The sequence below is a fragment of the Terrapene carolina genome, unplaced genomic scaffold, assembly GCF_002925995.2.
Source record: "Terrapene carolina triunguis isolate 2854851 unplaced genomic scaffold, T_m_triunguis-2.0 Scaffold838, whole genome shotgun sequence".
NCBI lineage: Eukaryota > Metazoa > Chordata > Testudines > Emydidae > Terrapene > Terrapene triunguis.
This window is the reverse complement of record NW_020665189.1, coordinates 10,756,938-10,777,024: the sequence shown is the minus strand read 5'-3', so window position 1 is coordinate 10,777,024 and position 20,087 is coordinate 10,756,938. Positions and strand designations below refer to the sequence as shown.

The window sequence follows — 20,087 nt, the reverse complement described above, 5'->3', positions numbered from 1 at the left end:
TACTTTACATACAACAGTAGTTTAGTTATATATTATAGACTTATTGAAAGAGACCTTCTAAAAACGTTAAACTGTATTACTGGCACGTGAAACCTTAAATTCGAGTGACTAAATGAAGACTCAGCACACTACTTCTGAAAGGTTGCCGATCCCTTTCCTATACAAAGCTTTGGTACTGACCACTCTAAAGAACAGGATACTGGACTAGATGAACCCAGTGATCTGAGTTTGCAATTGCTATATTTCCAGGTGCTTAACAGTGGCTGGTATGTACTTCAGGAAAGTGGTGAGGGTTTGCTTGGGAGCTAGATTTTGATATGGTTGGTGGGTTTTTGTGTGTGTGTGTGTGTGTGTGTGTGTGTGGTGTGAGGAGCAGCTGTAAGCCTCAATTAGGGTTTTAATGTCTTATTACAAAATGGACTGAAGGCCAGAATACTTGTTTTTTATGGTACAAGATGTATAAAAACAAATGGCTTTTCATTTGTAAACTTGAGTCAACTGTTAGTAGTTAATTCTTGGTATGTCAACTTGTGATGCTCTTCCAAATGATTATGCTGTACTTAACCTGTTAACCATATGTTTCTCTTATCAGGTTAGCCTATGTTTTCAAAAGCAATTAAGAATAAGCCTCAGACTCAGTAGATAAGTAGACTAAATACATGAACCCTTTTAGAAGTAATTCCTTTTGTTCTCATTCACTCTACTCCAACTGTTCATACCACTCCACCATACCATAAATGTTTATACAGTATTTAGCAGCACCAAGTAGAGTAAAATACACTCAGTACCTGATACCACATATGGACGTAAATAACTTCAATAGAAACACTGGAACTACTTGCATGCATAAGTGTTGGTAGAATTAGGGTCTAGGATTAAGCTTTTGTCTCAAATTGTTAGTTTAATTTTCAAGACTTCAAGGTGCAGAGAATCTTCCAGCAAGTGACCCGAGCCCCACGCTGCAGAGGAAGGCGAAACCCCCCCAGGGCTTTTGCCAATCTGCCCTGGAGGAAAATTCCTTCCTGACCCCAAATATGGCGATCAGCTAAACACTGAGCATGTGGGCAAGACTCACCAGCCAGACACCCAGGAAAGAATTCTCTGTAGTAACTCGGATCCCACCCCATCTAACATCCCATCACAAGCCATTGGGCATATTTACCGCTAGTAGTCAAAGACGAATTAATTGCCAAAATTAGGCTATCCCATTACACTATCCCCTCCATAAACTTACCAAGCTTAGTCTTGAAGCTAGATATGTCTTTTGCCCCCACTACTCCCCTTGGAAGGCTGTTCCATAACTTCACTCCTCTGATGGTTAGAAACCTTTGTCTAATTTCAAGTCTAAACTTCTTGATAGCCAGTTTATATCCATTTGTTCTTGTGTCCACAATTCCTCTCCCTCCCTGGTATTTATTCCTCTGATATATTTATAGAGAGCAATCATATCTCCCCTCAGCCTTCTTTTGGTTAGGCTAAACAAGGAGACTCAAAGAGCTTGGCTTTCATAAGACAGGTTTTCCATTCCTCGGATCATCCTAGTAGCCCTTCTCTGAACTTGTTCCAGTTTGAATTCATCCTTCTTAAACATGGGAGACCAGAACTGCACACGGTATTCCAGATGAGGTCTCACCAGTGCCTTGTATAACGGTACTAACACTTCCTTATCTCTACTGGAAATACCTTGCCTGATGCATCCCAAGACCGCATTAGCTTTTTTCACGGCCATATCACATTGGCGGCTCATAATCATCCTGTGATCAACCAATACTCCGAGATCCTTCTCTTCCTCTGTTATTTCCAACTGATGCCTCCCCAGCTTATAACAATAATTCTTGCATTTAGGGATTAACAACATGACCTTGCACTTTTCACTATTAAATTTCATCCTATTACTATTACTCCAGTTTACAAGGTCATCCAGATCTTCCTGTATGATATCCCAGTCCTTCTCTGTGTTGGCAGTACCTCCCAGCTTTGTGTCATCTGCAGACTTTATTAGCACATTCCCACTTTTTGTGCCAAGGTCAGTAATAAAAAGATTGGTCCCAAAACCAATCCCTGAGGAACTCCACTAGTAACCTCCCTCCAGCCTGACAATTCACCTTTCAGTGCGACCCGTTGTTGTCTCGCCTTTAACCAGTTCCTTTATCCACCTTACAGTTTTCATATTGATCCCCATCTTTTCCAATTTAGCTAATAATTCCCCATGTGGAACCGTATCAAATGCCTTACTGAAATCGAGGTAAATTAGATCCACTGCATTTCCTTTGTCTAAAAAATCTGTTACCTTCTCAAAGAAGGAGATCAGGTTGGTTTGGCACAATCTACCTTTTGTAAAACCATGTTGTATTTTGTCCCAATTACCATTGACCTCAATGTCCTTGACTACTTTTTCCTTCAAAATTTTTTCCAAGACCTTGCATACTACAGATGTCAAACTGACAGGCCTGTAGTTGCCTGGATCACATTTTTCCCCTTTCTTAAAGATAGGAAATATGTTAGCAATTCTCCAGTCATACGGTACAACCCCCGAGTTTACAGATTCATTAAAAATTCTTGCTAATGGGATTGCAATTTCATGTGCCAGTTCCTTTAATATTCTTGGATGAAGATTATCTGGGCCCCCTGATTTCGTCCCATTAAGCTGTTTGAGTTTGGCTTCTACCTCGGATGTGGTAATATCTACCTCCATATCCTCATTCCTATTTGTCATCCTACCGTTATCCCTAAGCTCCTCGTTAGCCTCATTAAAGACTGAGGCAAAGTATTGTTTAGATATTGGGCCATGCCTAGATTATCCACTTCTTTTTTCTTAGTTTTCTTCTTATTTATATGGCTATAGAACCTTTTACTATTGTTTTTAATTCCCTTTGCAAGGTCCAACTCTATATGGCTTTTGGCCTTTCTAACTTTATTCCTACATGTTCTGACCTCAATAAGGTAGCTTTCCTTGCTGATCACTCCCATCTTCCATTCCTTGTAGGCTTTCTGCTTTTTCTTAATCACCTCTCTGAGATGCTTGCTCATCCAGCTTGGTCTACAACTCCTGCCTATGAATCTTTTCCCCTTTCTTGGGATGCAGACTTCTGATAGCTTCTGCAACTTTGACTTGAAGTAATTCCAGGCTTCCTCCACCTTTAGATCCCCAAGTTCTTCAGTCCACATCTCACATTGGTACCTTCTTTGTGTTTTGTCAAATCTGTTCTTTAAGAAAGTGTTCTTAAATCGAATGTGTGCTGGATCGTCATCCGAGACTACCATAACATGAAATATATGGCGCAATGTACAGAGCAGAGGCATACAGTTCTCCCCTAAAGAGTTCAGTTACAAATTTAATAAAAACATCATTTTTTAACGAGCGTCATCAGCAATGTAATTGTGGAATCTTCATTTGTTGGTGCAAGACTAGAAAATAGTTTGTATTCATATCCCAGGTGGAAGAAACAGCATTAGCAGACTTGTCTGCTAAAATATGGTCTGATTTCTTACCAGAATTTTTTAAATAATTGGCTGCTCCAGAACAGCAATAAGCTTCAAAGCCTGCTTGCTAGTTCCCAGTTCATGTTGGCTGCACAACTTCTGCACCTAAGGATTTAGCTATTTTATTTGTTTTATCCCCTTCAACTGATTAAATAGTTTGCCAGCTTTTAAGTAGCACTTGCAGAGTATTGTCACTGCATTTTATTTTACTTGAGGCTGGCTGTCCCAGTGTTACAAAGTGGAAATGTTTATCTTGGTTTTTACTTTCTTAAATGAGCAGTGTCCATTCTTAATTTTATTCTTCAAAATCCACTACACCAAGACCATACATCATACTTGAATGTTGAATAGGAATTTTAGACTACAAACTAGGTTTTTATATTGAGCTTTGTTTTTATGTTGACTCTAAATTTGTTTGCTCGTCTTGTATGTGCAGACTTCCAAAAGAAGCTGGAGGGAGAAAATAAAATGGAGACAGAGGCAGTTTCTAATCTTCGTCGCCAACTGAAGGAAGCAGAAGATGAGCGGAGAAAGGCAGCACAATATGGCTTGCATATACTGGAGCAACAAAATGAGATGCAGAATCAGTTAGATGAGCTACGGAGTGAATTGAGCACCAAAACTGAGGTGAACTTTCTTGTTGGATTTGGCAGAATATATATATATTTTGTAACTTCAATATCATTTTTAACACTTTTTTATGATTTTAAACTACTTTAATTTTTACAGTTGTGGGAAATTTAAGCAGGGGATGGTTAGTGCAGCTCTGAAAGCGGGATGGAGCTTCCAGTGTGGCAGACAAACCCAAGACACTTGAGCACAAGGTGTCTTGCGGGGGACACTGCGGGCCGCTGGCAGAGCAGAGACCTATGGCCAGGGTTGTGAGGAGGAGGACAAGACCCTGGATGTGTGGGGAGGCCACCTTGCTGCTGAACACTTTGTGCCTGGGGTCAGTCCTGCACTTCTGGCTGGGGAGTGAGCGAGCACGGCTGTTACAGCAGGGCTGCGGAGAGCTCCCTCTGGGGCTGCTGAGCTAATGGTACTGGATCCCTGCAGGCACAAGTTGTGGGGAAGGCTGCAGTCCTGGTGGAGAAGAGCAGAGGACCCCGGCTCTTCCACCTGGTGAGAGAGTTGGGCTGTGACAGCAGGGCTGCAGAGGGCTCCTTGCACTGCTGCAGGGCTGGTGACACCTAATTTCTGCAGGCGCAGAGAAGGCTGTGGACTGTGAGGAAGAAGATGATCCCCTGGCCACAGGGGAGGTCACCCTGCTGTCCACAGGCAGGCACCACTTAGCAGTGAGGTGGCCTCCCCACCTGCCAGCACTATTCTTTTTTTCTTGTGGCCCTGGCTGGGGTCTGTGGCAGGGCAGAGCAGGACTGCAGTGATTCCTACACCTTGTGCCTGCAGGAATCCAGCATCAACAACCCTGGAGCTGTGCAGGGAGCCCTCTGCAGTTCCACTGTTACAGCTTTGCTCCCTCACTCATGTGACAGCAGGGCTGCAGAGAGTTCTCTGCTGCCACAGGTGACATATGATCCCTGTAGGTGGGAGGTTATGCTTGTGCCAGCTGTTACTGATGGATACTTTTTTTTTTAATAGTCAGTTGAAATTGACCTTTTCTGATATCTCTAGATTTCAATCAAATTGTGCCAAGTTATACTCATCTATTCTAGAGTGGTGTTTTTGCCATTCTGTCTCATTAGAGTCCATTGGTTTAGGCTTTTATACAATCCTCTCCTTGGAATATCTTTTTCCAAATTTCCAGCTGAACGAAAGCATAAAATGTAGGAAACCCAAGCTCTCCTTTATAGTTAGCTAGCACGCTATTTTGGAACTCTTGTAATAAACCACTGAGATGGTTCTTCGAACTGAAAGCTGGAATGATAAATGGGACTTGCATCTATTTTGTCATATGTCTTCCTGACATTCAGATCAAGTTGTTCAACAGTGAGTAACCATTTGAATAATTCTTTTCTTCCTTAATAGCCGAAACATAACACGTAAGCTAACATTTTAAAATGACTGTTAAATGCTAACACATTCAAGTACTTCATGTTGTGGTCATGCTCCTCACGTTAGTTGGATGGTGATGTCACAAGATGGTCCATGACTGACATGCCCAAATACTAACACAAACTTAAGTACATGGGACAACGGGTGGAGGACTCTGCAGTCTGCCTGGAGAATTAGAGCAACATGAGAACTACCAAATAAATTACAAAAATTCTGGGTGGATGGCTGTTTCCTGTGAGACAGATATGAAAATCTTCATGAAGCAATTGATGACTTTTGAAAAAGACAGGTCAGCTGGAGTTAGAAGTCCAAGTAATTAGTTGGTCTTGGATCTCGAGTCTAAATGCATTAAAATAAACCGATGCCTGAGGAGTCACTTAAAAAGATACAAAGACTTATCAATATCACATTTATTTTTCAGAAATTTGAACAAGACAAGTATTCACTTCAGAGAGAAGTTGAGCTCAAGAATAGAATGTTGGAAAGCTTGAGCTTTGAATGTGATGCTCTTAAGCAGCAACAAAATATGCAACTGGACAAACAGCGAGAACAACTTGAAAGAATCCACGGACAAGACATCAGTCAACTTAAAGACAAGGTTTGGGATGTAATGAACTGCTAAAATGTTGCTGACATGCATATAAAGGAATGTTTGCAAGATTTGGAAGATTACTTACCGTATATACTCATTCATAAGCCGAATATTTTTGGTAAAAAAGCGACTCAACAAAGAGCGGGATTCAGCTTATAAACGGGTCTACGCCAAAATTTGATGATTTTAAACTCCTATGGAATCATTGAATTGAATATCTAATACATTGTCGTTTTGTTTACCTGGAGTGTCTGTAGGCATGGAGCCCCTCAGCTCCCTGTGGCCGCGGTTCGCTGTTCCCAGCCAATGGGAGCTGTGGGAAGTGGCACAGACGCTACAGGTAAACAAAACGTCCCGCCGGCAGCTTACCCTGACAGGCTGGGAGCCAAAGTTTGCTGACCCATTTATTGATGTTAATACTGCAGCCTTTTAAAGTTGCAAAGGCTTTGTTTAGTGGACTAGACTGGCTTGAAACGGACCTCATAAGTCTTGAGCCAATATGAAAATATGATGTGCAGAATCGATGGAATCGCTAATAAAATTGAAATAGCCTGTTATCCCTACAGACGTGCCAATTTACAGGGCTGCTTTGAAATAAACAAAGAACAATAATAATTTGACAATGATAAAGCAGGTGACATTACTATGTAAAGTCCTACAAAATCTATAACTACAATAATAATCTATTTTCATGCTAGTATTTAAAATGAACAACGGTGAAATCAAAAGAAAAAGGTCTTATCATGCAGCGTTCAAACTTTGTTGAATATGCAGAAGCAAACAATTGTACTGCTGCTCGTGAATTCTGCATCAATGAGAAGCAAGTAAGAGAACAGCGAAAAAATAAAACACTAAAAGACATGCCAAGAAACAAGAAAAAATGTCCAACAAGGTGCGCTTCATTTCCTGAGCTAGAGAAAGATCTCAATAATTGGGTTGTTGAACGTTGACAAAATGGGTACATTGTCACTAGAACTGGAATTCGTCTGCGTGCTCTGCAAATGTCGAAAGATGACAAATACAAGTCAGTAAAGCCGTCAATGTTTGCCACATCAGCGGGTTGGTGTACTTGCTTCATGAACTGTCATGGTCTCTGTCTTTGTCAGCCAACAAAGATAGCGCAAAAGCGGTCAAGAGATCTGGAAGAAAAGATCGACTCTTTCCAAAGGTTTATTATAAAATATCGAAAGGAATATGCATTTGAACGGTCACAAATAGGAAATATGGACGAAACACCAATGACATTCGATCTCCCGAACAACAAAACGGTAACTGGTGTTGGTGAAAAAACAGTTTTAATTAAAACCACTGGCCATGGAAAAAATCTGTTTTACGGTGGTTTTATCATGTTTGGCAAATGGATCAAAGCTCCCTCCTGTTGTTTTTAAAAGGGAAAAACCTTGCCTAAACATGAAATTTCCTGCTGGTGTCATTGTATGTGCACACAAAAAGGGATGGATGGATGAAAGTGGGACTATTGAATGCCTGGAAAAAGTGTGGAATAAGAGACCGGGAGCACTTTTCAAGAGACCTGCTGTGCTCGTTTGGGACATGTTCAGGGCACACAAGATGGATGAGGTGAAAAATGTGGCCAAAAATATGAAAACTACTTTGGCTGTAATACCTGGAGGCTTAACTTCAGTTCTACAACCGCCTGATGTCTGCCTGAACAAACGCTTTAAAGACAGGCTATGCAAAATGTGGTGTGAATCAATATGCTCAGGTATGGCGAAGTTGACAAAAGGCGGAATCTTATGAAGCCCGAAATCAATCTGGTCGCTCAGTGGATGAAGGACGCTTGGATGTCCATTCCCTCGGAAATGGTACTTCCCGCAGCTCCCATTGTCTGGGAACGGCAAACCGCGGACACTGGGAGCTGAGGGGCTCCGTGCCTGCAGACGCTCCAAGTAAACAAAACGTCCCGACCCACTAGCGGCTTACCCTGACGAGCCGGGAGCCAAAGTTTGCCAGCCCCTGAAATATAGGGTCGGCTTATGAAAGGGTCATACAGTTTTTGCTATTTTTACCTAACCATCTTGGGAGGTCGGCTTATAAACGAACGGGCTAATGAACGAGTATGTACGGTAACTTATTTCTTAAGTAATAACTACAATATCACCCTCAAAAAATCACATGAATGGTTCAGGCATGCAGTTAGTTTTTTCCCCTTGTACTTGGTATCTATATTGAAAATTCCAGAGTTTAGTTAGCCGTCAATCCTTCTGACCATTTACTTATTTTTAATCAAACTTTCCAGTACAGTAATAGTTAAGACTTAATAAAACAGTATTGGAGACAAAAGGCTGCTTATGGTAGAATTTCAGAGGGAGGAAAATATCAGCAATATTTAAATGAATATTGCTGATTCTATACAAGATAAGTATGTTTGTTCTGCGGTTTACTCAAGCCAGCTATTTGTTGGCAATGTGGAATTTAGGTAGAACCTAAGGTAGAATGTTGTCACAAAACAATATGGTTGGCTTCAGGGTAGCCTGTTACAAAACCAGTATATTATGCCCTAGCAGAGGGTGCAGCGTGTTGATTCAGCAGACCTTGATGTTACTCATAAAGACCACGTGCTTGGTTTGGTGGTGAGGGCCAGGTTTACTGTTGACAAAGTGCAGTCCTAGTGCCCTGGCTTAATGGTTACAGGTACACTAAGAGATGTATGCCCGAGACAGCATAGCAGCTTAATCAACATAATGTAATACAGTAACTCCTCACTTAACGTTGTAGTTATGAAAAATGCAACTTTAAGCGAAACGATGTTAAGCGAATCCAATTTCCCCATGAGAATTAATGTAAATGAGGGGGTTAAGTTCCAGGGAAATTCTGTCTATCTAATTTTACTTACTCACACAAACTCTCTCTCTCTCTCTCTCTCTCTCTCTCTCTCTCTCTGTTTTTTTTAAACAAACAATTTAATACTGGTACACAGTGATGATTGTGAAGCTTGGCTGAGGTGGAGGAGTCAGAGGGTAGGATATTTCCCAGAGAATGCCTTACTGCTAAATTAACTAGCAATTGACTGAGCCCTCAAGGGTTAACTCTCATAACACTCTACAGGGCAGCAGGAAAGGAGGGAGGTCCAGACAGAGAGACACACCCTGTGTGTGAGAGAAAAAATGCGCATTTCCCCTTTAAGTAGCTGACCCCAGGCTTAAGTACATTGCCTTGTTAATTAAATCAGCTTGCTGAGACCCGCAGCTACTGCCTAGAAGCTCCCTCCCTCCATCCTGTGTCCCCCCTGCTCTATGGAAGATGGGGTAAGTGGGGTGCAGGGGGAGGGGGAGACACCCTGACATTAGCGCCCCTATTTCCTCCCCCCCCCCCCCCCCCCAAAAAAGAAGGGGCGGGCGGGGGCCCCCCGCCAGGGGGCGGGGCGGGCCAAGGCCATGGGGGGGGGGACAGCTGGTGCACAGGGAACTTAGGGGAGTGGGGAGCTGATAGGGGGACTGCTGGACCACCCTGGTTCCAGCCACCCACCAGCTAGCTGCAACGGGCTGCTCTTCCTGCAAGAAGTGGACAAAACAGGCGGCTGCCAAACGTTAGAAGGGAGCATTTCACAACTTTAAACGAGCATGCTCCCTAATTGATCAGCAACTTAACATCGAAACAATGTTAACCAGGAGGACTTTAAGTGAGGAGTTCCTGTACTGTCCCCTAGGCCGGTACAAGATGTCCTTCCTATAACCTCTTTTGATACATTGATACAAACAAGTTAAGTATTACACTCCAGATGTTGTTAGTTACCACCTTTATTCTTGTACCTGATAGTTTGAGAGGTCAGTGCATTCCTGTACCATTTCTTAGGAATGTGTTTATGTAGTTACCTGAGAATGCTGTGTATCTCTGTATCATGCTCTTAGGTCAGGAATAGCTGATACCCAGTATTACTATTTTAGTAAGGCCTACCCTAATTCACAGCCTTTGGTTCGTCCTGTTAATTGTGCCTGGGACTCCGGCAATGCTTACAATATCAATTTTTGCTTAACTACTGTGTTTTTAAGTTGGAGAAGCTGAAAGCAGACCTAGATGAAACCCGACTAAGTGAGAAACAACTAAAGCACAAAGTGGAACATCAAAAGGCAGTCATTAATGCTAAAGCGGAAGAATTGCACATGATGTCTGAACGTGTACATGAAACCATGTCTTCAGAAGTGCTAAATCTCCAGATTGAACTAACGGAACTTGAAAGTGTGAAGGTATGTGACTAATACTTTATCAGTGTAAGTTCATGGTATGAACATTCTATTTGAAGACAAATGTCTACCTCTAGTCTCTTCCTGTACTAACACAATTTTAGAAGGTCATGTACAGTACTCTGCATCTTGTGAATAAACTGGAATGCTAATATGGTTCTTCCAAAAGCTAGTAATGATGACTGGGGGAAAACTTTTTACCTTAGTATGATTGGCACTAGAGGGTGAGAGCTTTCTTTTTTGAGTAGGTTACACTGAAAAAAAGTTGGACTGATGCCAGAGTACCTAACTACTGATAAAAAGTAGAAAATACAAGTAAAATCATTTTGCTGCTACTTGTTTTTGGGACAGGCCAGTGTTGAAGAGAAGATGAATGAATTGCAATACAGTAAAGAGCAACTAGAACTTGCAAACAGCAACCTACGCAACCAGTTGGAACGCCTTCAAGGAGAAAAAGAAGAGAGAGAAAAGGAAATAGTTTCTTACTACAATGCATTAGAGGTACTGTGCCTATAGTTTTATGTACCATTTTGAACATGGGAAGTTATTTCTCTTTTTCCCCTCTGTAATCCCATGAAGGTATAGCTTACTGGGGAGTGGAATCGCTGTGTGTTTCAGATCTGGTCAGAGACTGTCTGAAGTGCTCCTTGCACTTTAATATGGAGCTAACCTATAACAATTAATGGAGATATCCCATCTCCTAGAACTGGAAGGGACCTTGAAAGGTCATCGAGTCCAGCCCCCTGCCTTCACTAGCAGGACCAAGTACTGATTTTGCCCCAGATCCCCAAGTGGCCCCCTCAAGGATTGAACTCACAACCCTGGGTTTAGCAGGCCAATGCTCAAACCACTGAGCTATCCTTCCCCCCCCTATGGAACCTATGGAACAACAGAGGATTGGAGAGACACCCCTTCCTGCCCTTCTGACTAAGCCCCATTCCCTGGAAGAGCAAAGATTCTTGGGCTCAAAACCGGACAAGAATAGTTCCCACAACACTGCAGCCTGAGGAGGGGCTTCACATGATTATCAGGCTTCTCTGCATGTCCCGATAGACTCACTGTCCTGTCTTACCTGGGAGCCTGATAGAGAGCACTAAAAGTTATGCTTCTGTGTGAGAGGAAACAGAGTTTCTCAGGTCAGAGACCTCCTTGGTTGTATAGTCTCCAGCACAATGGAGCCCTGGTCTCTTGATGTTGCCTTGATTACTCCTGCCTCAGATACACTAGCGTTTCTTCAGGATGGTTGGCTGGAATTCTATGACTAGCCATCATAGAAAATTGGCAATGTTGATTTGGCAGGCACAGTGGACTCCTCCTGGTGTCGCGATTAAGTGGAATGATGCTAAACAAGCCTGTGGCTGAATTTGTATTTCCCATTATTTCAGAAAGAGGGAGACTTTGAAATTAATTCCTCTATATGAGGATCACATTGCTGTTGCAGTGAGGAAGAGGTGGTTATAGCTCTAGAAACCTCTAGAAAGCTAGTTCTTTCTACAGTTGCTGGGGAAAAAACTTTCCCATCACTTGTTATTGTGGCCCCTTTGGAAGGTGGCAATGAATGAGCATTCCTAGAAGTCGGAAGATATAACTCAAACGTATGGAGTACACACACAGATTGTACCCTGCTCATCATTCCATCCAAAATGCCAGGTCTTCAGGGATTCCAGTTGCTGCAGGCAAGGTGTTTAAAATCCTTCAGTTTGCACTCTTGGGAGTTGGGCGACTTTACAGAGAAGGAAAAGGTCCCTAGTAATGTGAGGAAAGTGTATGTGGAAGATTTAGTGAGTAGGTTTCCATTCCAGTGTAGAGGCATCCTCTAGTGGGAAGGTACCACTGATTCCTAATTTTTTAAATTACAAAGCTCAGGCTTTATAGGGGGCATACCCATTTCTACCTTTTTTTCTACTATACTTTCAATTCTGCTGCTTCTTCCTGTCCCGTTGCTTGTTTCTTACTCTGTGCTTACTACTTCCCAGTAGCGTTTGAATGCGGAGAGAAGCTGGCATCGTCTCTCATTGTATCCACCCTGGTAGCCTGAAAAACTGGAGTGCAGCTTATAACAAACTGATCCTCTAAAGGGAGAATTAGATATACTTGCCTTAATTACAGTTCTATCAAATTAGTTGTCTTATTATTAATAATCAGTTGCTGAAGTATTTTTACAGAACTCTTCTAATGGCTTGAGCTGAATGGCAAAGCTCCAGCAACAACAGTGAGGCATTTAGCTCATGTCTTGAAAACATTTCTATATAGTTCTGACCTGTAATAGAAACAGACACCTTTTTACTGACTTCTTGTTTTTCTGGCTTTAATCTAGAAAGCTCGTGAAGCTAACCAGGCACTTCAAGGTCAGCTGGATCATGCACTGGTTCAGGCTTTGGACCCTACCAGTAAAGGCAATTCTCTGTTTGCAGAGGTATATTATGTCACAATTATTGCAGAATGTGCTCATTGGGAGGAGCTATAAATACTTCAATCACTATAAATTTGTACCTTCAGTTACACACTAAATGCTGATGTATTTGTGTTCCTGAGTCATCAACTATGACTCTCTTCAAAGACTACCATGTTGAGCTATTTGTGGGGACTGAGTAGTAGACCTCTGTTTCTAATCTCTAAAGTGGTGTGGGAGTTAAGTATGGTAGCAACATTAATAAAACTAAATGGACCACTTTGGAAAAAATTGAGGGTTGATGGTGTACTTTTGGCTACTATAATAAGCTAAATGAAAACCATAAATTGGGAAGGAATATTCAGCTGGATGCTCTTATCTAATGTATTTGGGGAGTTAACTGATGGGACTGTGTCTGACCTCATGTAGGAGCCTGCCTGTGTTTGGCTTAGTAGTTGAGACATACAAGTACCGGATAATCCAATCAGCTGAAGGGAATCAGATCTTTTTACCTGGCATTTATGGGAGTACCATGTTGTAGTTCTGTTCCAACTTCTCCGTAAATTAGTGTAACTGGCATGAGACCTTTTTTTAGGTATATAAAAACTTCATGACAACTTGCACTAATGTCAGTAGGGAAATCGAGTGTGTACAGTACTACTAAGGGATTTTAGGAGTTATTTTACTTGTATAACCATAGCACAAGGGGTTAAAATCTCCATTGACCTTGCTCCTGGTAGTAAGGCAATATCTAATCATTTTAGATGCCTTAGAGGTACATGAAGTGTTTTGTTGGAGAAGTCACACTTCCAGAAGTGTTACTGGTGATCACTGTAACCTCATATTCTTACCTTAACATCTTAAAAAATCTTAAAATCCAATTGACCATCGTTATGATTTCCATAGTAATAATGTGTTAACAATGTTCTATAGGTGGAGGACCGTAGGGCAGAAATGGAACGTCAGCTGATCAGTGTGAAAGTAAAATATCAATCACTACAAAAACAGCATGCATTCACTAGAGAACAATTGCAAAGAATGAAGGTATGACCATTATTGTAATACTCCAGGGTTTCCTTGGGGTCTGACAAGACACTGCTTGAGAAAACAGGTTAGGAATTTGATTCCACAGGCTATAGTTAAAAAACATACAAGTAGTATTCATGCAAAAATAACAAACAGAATATGTCTGAGGATTTTGTGTGTTCAGTTTAGTATCACATGAAGACTTAATTTATTGTTAAGGATATTTTATTGGCAACTTAAGAAATATCAGTCATCCCAAGAAATCAAACGTTAGACTAAAGCTACTTCATTAGTAGTAGCTATTTTGTTCTGCTGTCAGTCGTTCAATACAGATTTTTGAAAGCATGCAAAATGATTATCCTATTTTTGTCCTTGTTTTACCCCCAGTACTCATTCGTTGTCCTTTTGCCCTAATGTTGGAATCTATTTGTACTCTAAGCATTTACTTCTGGGCCTTAATAGAGGTTGTCAATAATGATGTTGGCTGCCTATGCATTGCAGGTCATGCCAAGAACTAAGCATGTTTTCATGGTTTTTCCTCTGATCCTGCTGCTTTTACTATGTATTGCTTTCTTGCTCTGCTGATCTGTCATCCCTGTCCCAATACTCAACTCAGTCATACTTCACAAGTCATGCTTTTCTCAAGCCTTGAGTACTTTTTTTTCCCAACTTGCTTGTCAATTAAAATGATCACATCTAAACATCAAATATCGTGCACCCTCCTGAGTTAGAACATAGTTGTCCCATCTTGCAGGAAAAACTCCAAGGGAAAGATAGCCTGGAAGCCAGCATTTGCATTATCTTAAGGTGAAGGGGCCAGTTTTGAGTTGGGAAAGAGTGGGACTGGATGCACAGAAAGGACTCAACTACCATGGTGGGGATGATGATTATGGGTGGGATAGGAACTTCCACTCCCTCCACAGTATTACCTGGATGCAGAAATAAGCTTAAAACAATCCTCTTCCAAAAGATAAAAGACTAGGAAAAAGATTTACTGTAGAAGTTCTGCTTACTTAAGATAATAATCTGGTGCATATATGCACCCAGTTGAACAGCTGAGATGAAATTTCTTGCTCTGTATTCCCAGCAAACGTTTGAGCAACTAAAATGGCTAGCCTTCAAAAAGACTTTGATATTTCACTATTATAAATATTAGTTTTGATTTTGACTGATTTTTGCATTTTGGACACCTGATGTCTGAATTGTTCATTTCCCAGCAAAGATAAGTAAAAGCAAAAAATGAAATTCTAAATGTAAATATGAAAGGTAAGAATAGTGACTGTCTCAGTTCCCATGTTTTAAAATGTGATCGTTTTCCCCAATTGTTGTGCTTCTTACCAATATTCGAAATGCCTTTTCTGACAAGCATTGCTTTTGCCAAGATGGATTTATTTCCTTGTCCTTTAGCCATGTTAGTTCTTTTTCCTTATCAGTTTCCTTTCTACTCCACTCTGCATTGTAATGTTCTTCAGTTCTTGCCTAACACTACTACGTTTAACAGTCCTCAGTTGGATTAGCATTGGCTAGCTCTGGAAGAGGAAATCATATTGTCACTACATGCTTTGGAGCATCCTACACTGCGTGGATACCCACTGTTGCCACCCTCTTTCCCCTCCCCACATAAATTCCAAATGTATTAAGGACTAGCCTGTTCCTGTGGGTCCAGTCACTGAGTGTAGTGGAAAGTTGTTGATTTCCATAACTTTATCACATCTGAAATATTGCTTCCCACAGCCAATTCCTTCCCTTCCTTAGACTGGCAATCAGCATGAGGAGCAGTATTGGGGGCATAGAATCTGACAGTGCAGACTGGCTCTACTCTAAAATGAGTAGAGGAAGTGTGAAATGAGCTTTCTGCCTGCTGGGAGGAGTAAGGGTAGCATCTCTCAGGAAAGAGGAGTTGGGAGAGATGGAATTGGGTAGATTAGGAGGAGGGGGAAGGAGTAGGAAGAAGCAGAAACTTACCAGCTCTTGTCTGTTACAAATCTTAAGGATGAATATACTTGACCTCAGGGACTTCAAGGGTTAATGCACTTCATTTATCCATCTGTATTTTACTTCTGGTAACATACATGCTTGGATATAGTCTTTATTCCTATCCCTATCACTTCTATACGGTCTCGTTCAATAGTAACTGTGTATTAGGTTGTTAAAGCTGTTTTTACTAAATCCGTGAAATACAATTCATAATGTCTTTGCCATAGCATTACTTTCAGCCTGTGCTCTTACATAGAGGATATACACTGCTATTCTGTGTTGCTTAATTGCATGTTGCTTCTTTTTTATTGTACTTCACGTACGCACATTAGACATATAAATTAAACTGGAGTCTTTTGGATGTAGAGGACAGACCTTCTGACTTTATAGGGCATGTAGTGAAGATTTTTTTGGATGGTGCAGATGTTAATTTAATAAAATAACACAACAAAAGACTTCAGATGAAAGTTCCCCCCCCCCCCCCCCTGTTACTTTGAAAATCACTTCAAAAGCAAGTCAGTTGAATCCATGGTCTTAAATCCACATTTAAGTGTTCTCTCTGTTTGGCTACAGCTGAAATCAATCTTTTAATTATTCATATGCCTTATAATAGAAATGGGTGTGGTAGATATTAATGTTTGTTCTTTGAACATGTGGACTGTATATGGAATTTTATTTGACTGTTGACTGCTCTGGCTAAATGACTACACAAAGGCATCTTCTTGGATCTGCTCCCTGTGTGTACTAGATGATTCCTTTTTTACTGCTTTGTTTTTGTTTAGCCATACAAAACAAGTATCTCATAGCTTTCTTGTGTATAACCAACACAATTGTTCATGAAATTTTAGCTGGGCTTACAGAGGAGTCACTGAGTGTGTAACTAGGCTTGGAGAATGTCACTAGGTAATGCCCAATAAGGACAGCTATGACACTTGAAAACCAGCCCAGGTTGAGTTGCATAGACCAGCAAGTATTAAAAATCCATCTTTATTGTATAAGAGCATATTTAATAAGACAATTGAGATAACTCAATGCCATTTCTGTACTTGTAGGAGTAGAAAAGTATTTAAAAAAGTATTGCAGTGAATGTCAGCTGCTGAGTTAAGACTGCAGTCCCCTAAGTTTCCTGGGTAAGGATATGAGTACTGAAAGGTTTTTCTTTGAGTCTTAACATTGGTATGATTTTTGCTTGATGTTTAGCTACAAATGGCTACGCTGCTTCAGATGAAAGGTTCTCAGGCAGAACTTGAGCAGCTAGAACGCTTGCAGTCAATGTTAGAACAAAAGAATGGTGAAATAGAAGATCTTCTAATGAAAGTGAGGCAACTGGAGAAATGTAAGGTATGTATTTCACAAAAGAAACTTGAGAAGTTTTACTATGGTAATGTGGGACAAATAAGTTCTTCAAAATATGAGAGGAGGCTTTCAGTATAAATTCTTACTTGTAATTCCATATAATCTCAACGGTGCTCACAACTCTTATTTAGGTTGGTAACAGTCTCCATTTTACAACTATTGTATGCATCTTTTAAGTCCTAAAGAGTCCCACAACTCAAATTTTTATTCTTGTATTTTAAGGCCAGAGGGACCATTCTATCACTTAGTCTGACCACCTACATATCACAGACTATCATTAAATTTCATCCAGTTCCACATGTATTGAGCACAATAATATGTATGGCTAAAGCATATCTTCCAAAAAGGCTTCTAGTCTTGACTTAAAGAAATAGAATATCTGCTACTACTCTTGTTAGCTTTTTCAAATAGCTAATTACCCTCATTGTTTAAAGATGTCTGTTTTTTCTAATTTGAATATGTCCGGCTTTAGCTTCCAGTTATTTGGTTCTTGTTATCCCTTTTTCACTAAATTAGAGCCTTTTGGTATCCGATATCTTTCTCCCCATGAAGGTATTTGTACAGTGTAATCAAGTCATTCCCTGTCTTTTTGATAAGCTAAACAGAGCTTTATAAGTCATTGACTGTGAAGCATTTTCTCTGGCCCTTGAATAACTTTTGTAGCTCTTCTCAGCACCCTCTAATTTAAAAAAGTAAAAAAATGTGGACACTAGAACTGGATGCAATATTCCATTATTTTCTCAGCAGTACCATATTCTCCCCCTCACTTACCCCTTTAAAGTAAATGTATTTTGCTTTGTAAAGGCTAGCTGGTCACTGGTATTCAGGTGTGTGTGTGTGTGTGTGTGTGTGTGTGTCTGTGTGTGTGCGCACGCACGTATGTACGTACGTACGTACTTCAAGGGCTAGACTAAGGTCAGACCTGCTGGGATAAATGCTTTGGCTTGCAGGGCAGCTGGAAGCCTAAATACTCAATGTGGAGGGGCAGGGATACAGGTTCCTGCTCGAAGAAAAGTGAGGGCTAAGAAGCTTGAGACATTGGTGGATGCTCTGACAGAGCTGAAGAAGGGGATCCGAGGGACAATTGTTACTGTGACTGTCCCAGTTCTGGTATCAACAAGGAGACTTTTTCATTCTGTTGTTCACTAGTCTACAGAATGTTTAGGTAGCTTACTCTATACTGGAAAAGGAGGGTAAATTTTTAATCAAGGCTTTTTGTGTACCTTTGAGACTGGAGGATCTTTTTCAGTTCTGGCTGCTTCTCTAAAACAAAATTTTGGATGAAAACACTCAAATGAAATGAAGCTCTTGATACCTCAAGTTTAAATCCCTTTATAAAGACTACCTAGCAGGTAGCTTTGTCTGCAGCGGTTGTATTAAAATTTTGATGAAACAATGAAAACTCTAAATAGAATAGAACTAATGCACTTCTGAAAAAAATACTAGTTGACAATTTTTTGAACTCTTCCCTTGCATCAGAATTTATATGAGAACATGAAAGAATCAAAACCTTCTTGTAGCAGTTCAATAGGTGGAGAATTTGAAGATGGCTATTATACAGATCTGCTTCAAATGAAACTTGAGAACTCCAAGTAAGTGTGTGGGGGTTTAAAGCCTAGAAATAGAATTTTACGTTTTTTTGTAATGTTTAAAAAAATACTAGTAATCTACATTAATTTACAGCTGTCTTACTCTCTGCCATTTCTTCGTTTGTCCACACGTATTCTGCTCTCAGTGCACATGGACCCCGGGTGCTCAAAATTGGAATCTTTAGGTCATCAGTGTCCTGCGTGTATCAGTAGCACAAAATACCGAGTGGCCCCAACGGCCCGTCAGTTATTTCTCACCACTCGTGACTGAGATGGAGCTCCTCGGTGCCCATGGATTTTAGACCTCCTTTTTGAAAATTACACTTAGCTGTGTGCATATTAGTTTTGAGTACAGTTAGTTAGGGTAGCAGCCTGTTTGGTAAAATTCTGATAATTTTATTATTTGGAAGTTTTAACTTGCTTCTTTTGTTTTGCTTTGTTAATTCTCCCTCCCCACCCGCCCCCAGTTCTTGGGAATGATCTATCTTAAGTCTTCTGGCTTTAAGTATTGCCCCTTTTGCCAGGCAGCAGTTCCAATAAATGATGGATACATGAGATGTCTGTTCTGTCTGGGGCATCCCTATTCCCCACAAATGTGCTCTGGTGCAGTCTTGAGATTTGGAGTTAACTGCTGCTAGTACAGAGGCCAGAGCATTGGATCACCTCAGCACAGTGCTTCAACATTGGTCATTATGGAACTAGCCTCATTGATACCACTCCCTTTAATGCTACCCAGTCTATATTAAATGCACCAATGCCAGGCATGCTGGCACTGTCAACCTAGCCAGATGCTTTCCTGTCCAACAGTGGCTTATGGCCCTGTCCCTTGGTATTGAGAGAGGATGTAATAACGAGTTCTTCTTCGAGTGATTGTTCATGTCCATTCCAAGCAGGTGTGTGCGCGTGGCGTGGTGTGCACGCCAGCCGGAAGATTTTCCCCTAGCAGCGTCCGTGGGATCGGCCTTGGCGCCCCCTGGAGTAGCGTCTCCATGGCACCTTTATATAGGGGCCCGCTGACCCTCCATTCCCTCAGTTTCTTCTTACCACTGGTGACAGCTAGGTGGAACTTTGCTCGCTCTTGCAGCAAGCATAGCAGTGTCCCCTTTCAGTGTATATAATAGTTTCCTCTCTTAGTTTAGAATTAGAGTTAGTTGTAGATGGTTGATAGTTGTTGGGGGGGGCTTACCCCCAAAGTACTCGTCGCCCCGCTGGGGCATGCCCGGGCCCCCAGGGTTTAAACTCTGCAAGGACTGCGGGAAGTTTATGCCGAAGAGTGACCTGCACTCTTCCTGTTTAAGGTACCTCAGAGAGGGCCACCAGAGAGACCGGTGCAGTATCCGTCCCAGGACTCTTAAGGACAGAGAGCAGAGACTCAAAGTGCTCCTGATGGAGGCAGCCTTACGGCCACACTTGGACCCCGAGCCGGTTGATCCAGCGCCTCTTCCCTGGTGCGCAGT

At 41.3% G+C, this 20,087-nt stretch overlaps 1 protein-coding gene across 3 annotated transcripts in view; it reads left to right on the top strand.

Annotated features, from left to right (window-relative positions):
• Window positions 1–20,087, top strand: part of SPDL1 (spindle apparatus coiled-coil protein 1) — a 52,759-nt gene that overhangs the window by 9,104 nt on the left and 23,568 nt on the right. For all 3 annotated transcript variants that reach the window (XM_024202806.3, XM_024202803.1, XM_029913756.1), the window contains exons 2-9: window positions 3,920–4,110; window positions 5,918–6,094; window positions 10,099–10,293; window positions 10,642–10,791; window positions 12,608–12,706; window positions 13,616–13,726; window positions 16,886–17,026; window positions 18,521–18,633. In XM_024202806.3, the coding sequence (XP_024058574.1) occupies window positions 3,952–4,110; window positions 5,918–6,094; window positions 10,099–10,293; window positions 10,642–10,791; window positions 12,608–12,706; window positions 13,616–13,726; window positions 16,886–17,026; window positions 18,521–18,633 (1,145 nt within the window). In that variant the 5' untranslated portion in view covers window positions 3,920–3,951. The remainder of the gene's footprint in view (window positions 1–3,919; window positions 4,111–5,917; window positions 6,095–10,098; window positions 10,294–10,641; window positions 10,792–12,607; window positions 12,707–13,615; window positions 13,727–16,885; window positions 17,027–18,520; window positions 18,634–20,087) is intronic.